This window comes from Sphaeroforma arctica (assembly GCF_001186125.1).
Source record: "Sphaeroforma arctica JP610 unplaced genomic scaffold supercont1.37, whole genome shotgun sequence".
Taxonomy (NCBI): domain Eukaryota; class Ichthyosporea; order Ichthyophonida; genus Sphaeroforma; species Sphaeroforma arctica.
The window spans coordinates 34561-36387 of record NW_014040521.1 but is presented as its reverse complement, the minus strand read 5'-3'; the positions used below and the strand labels follow the sequence as shown (position 1 = coordinate 36387).

Sequence of the window (1827 nt, the reverse complement as noted above, 5' to 3'; positions counted from 1 at the left end):
AATCTCCAAAATCCAATAAGTCTTTTTCTTTTTTAACTTTTCTTCAGATGGAACTTTATTTATATCAGCTAATGTATTAAAGTGACTAACGTTATTATGTCTATCTACAAATTAGGCATGTGGTCATGAACACTTAGTACTTCTAATGAAAATTGTTCAATAAAGAACAGCTAGAGGTACGCCCTGTGTGATCGAGGATATTTAGGCTCTTAACAAGAGGCAGTCCCGATCATTCTTACACAAGCTACCACTGCTAAATCCTAACTGACTAAATTGTATTTTAGTTTAATATAGTTTGAAACCTAGTAATTTCCATCGAAGTTTACAAAAGCGGGGCTATCAACATGAAGCAAATTAGCCCGGTGAAGCGCAGGATAGGCCGCACGAAGCCTGTGCCTCAAGTGGCTCCTTACGAGAATGTAAACATTACGCGCAGAGAGCGATTGCTGAAGAACGCTCGAAACCAAGCCCAGACAATTCCGACTCCTGATAAGATGCCGGCTGATGGTCCGGATTGGTATCAGGAATCGACAACTTTGGTGAAATCGCCTGGTAGAATGTTTTTGGACCCAGCGGACTTACATTTGGACATGGCTACTCCTCAAAATTTGTCATTTTCGGCGAAGCGGTTCTTTGAGGCATTTTGCAGAGCGATGAAATCTCCACGCCAACAGCCTACTCACGGTCAAGTGGCAGCGAATTTATTCAGGGACAAATCACAACAGCATCGTCGTCCGCAATCTCCAGGAGAAAGGAAGGAGAAATGCCAGGATAAAGCAAATGTACCTATCGATACGCTTGCATACCGTAAGCACTTTTCTGTTCACCACGATCGCTATCTAGAAGACCCGCATTATATGAAACGGTGTAAGATATCGTCACCTACTGAGGCGTGCATTACTGAATCTACCGCGGCAGAGATGAAAAGGCAGGTATTCCTTCTCACCCAAAATACGACGCAAGCAGAAGCTGAGGGCCGCACCGAGGACGCTCGTTCGTTGAAGGGCTTAATTCGCACAACTAACGAGACACTGAAGACTTGCTCAATAATGATAGATAGACGGATACCCAAGAAAAGGCCACCTAAACCACAGGGCAGCTATTATTTGGAAAATTCGTAGAAGATACAGCTACATGCGTTTATTTTGGATTGGCATAAAACTGCAAAATTTCATAAATTAGACCCGATTCATATGCAGATGGGCCTCTATAGGGCGCTACAGAAAGAAAGAGCAACAAAGGCGCAATTGGATTTTATCGTGGAGAATGAACAAAAATTGCAGTCCATGTCGTATCAGGACGGCACTGCTTATATTGTACGCACACACGAACAAGGCCTGGAGGATAATGCATACCGAAATGTATTGGCTTGCATGAAGTTAAACACTTCGGTGCCGCTAGAAACACAACTTCAGGATTTTGAACGCAAAGTTGTAAGATTCGGTCTATCAAGGCGATATTAACACCTTAGAGTAAATAAACGCCTAGGTAAATTCTAAGTATCGTGAAAATTTTAAAGTAAATAAACGAAATGAGACTTTTAGTTGTAATAGCCGGGCCTCTACATTAGACTATGTTATAAACGTACTCTTAAGTAGTACGTATACTAAAAGCGTACTCTTAATAGTACAAGGAACTTAAGTTTCCTAAATGGTTTTTAATGATTTTACTAATTAATACTTTTTCCATTATACATATCAGATATTTGGACGAAGCCATTAAAAGGCCCCAGTAAAATTCCAAACATAAGAGTTGGTCTAGTTCTATCAATAGAACTATATTTACTTTCCAACTTTATGTATATCTGAATACTTCGGTAGCGAGATG

General features: G+C 40.6%; 1 protein-coding gene across 1 annotated transcript; it reads left to right on the top strand.

The window, feature by feature from the left end:
• Positions 1-344: 344 nt before the first annotated feature.
• On the top strand, positions 345-1121 carry SARC_01019 (hypothetical protein; the record flags this gene model as incomplete). The annotated part of the gene is made up of 1 exon (XM_014305252.1): positions 345-1121. The coding sequence occupies one exon, from the start codon at positions 345-347 to the stop codon at positions 1119-1121; it is 777 nt and encodes a 258-aa protein (XP_014160727.1).
• Positions 1122-1827: the final 706 nt, after the last annotated feature.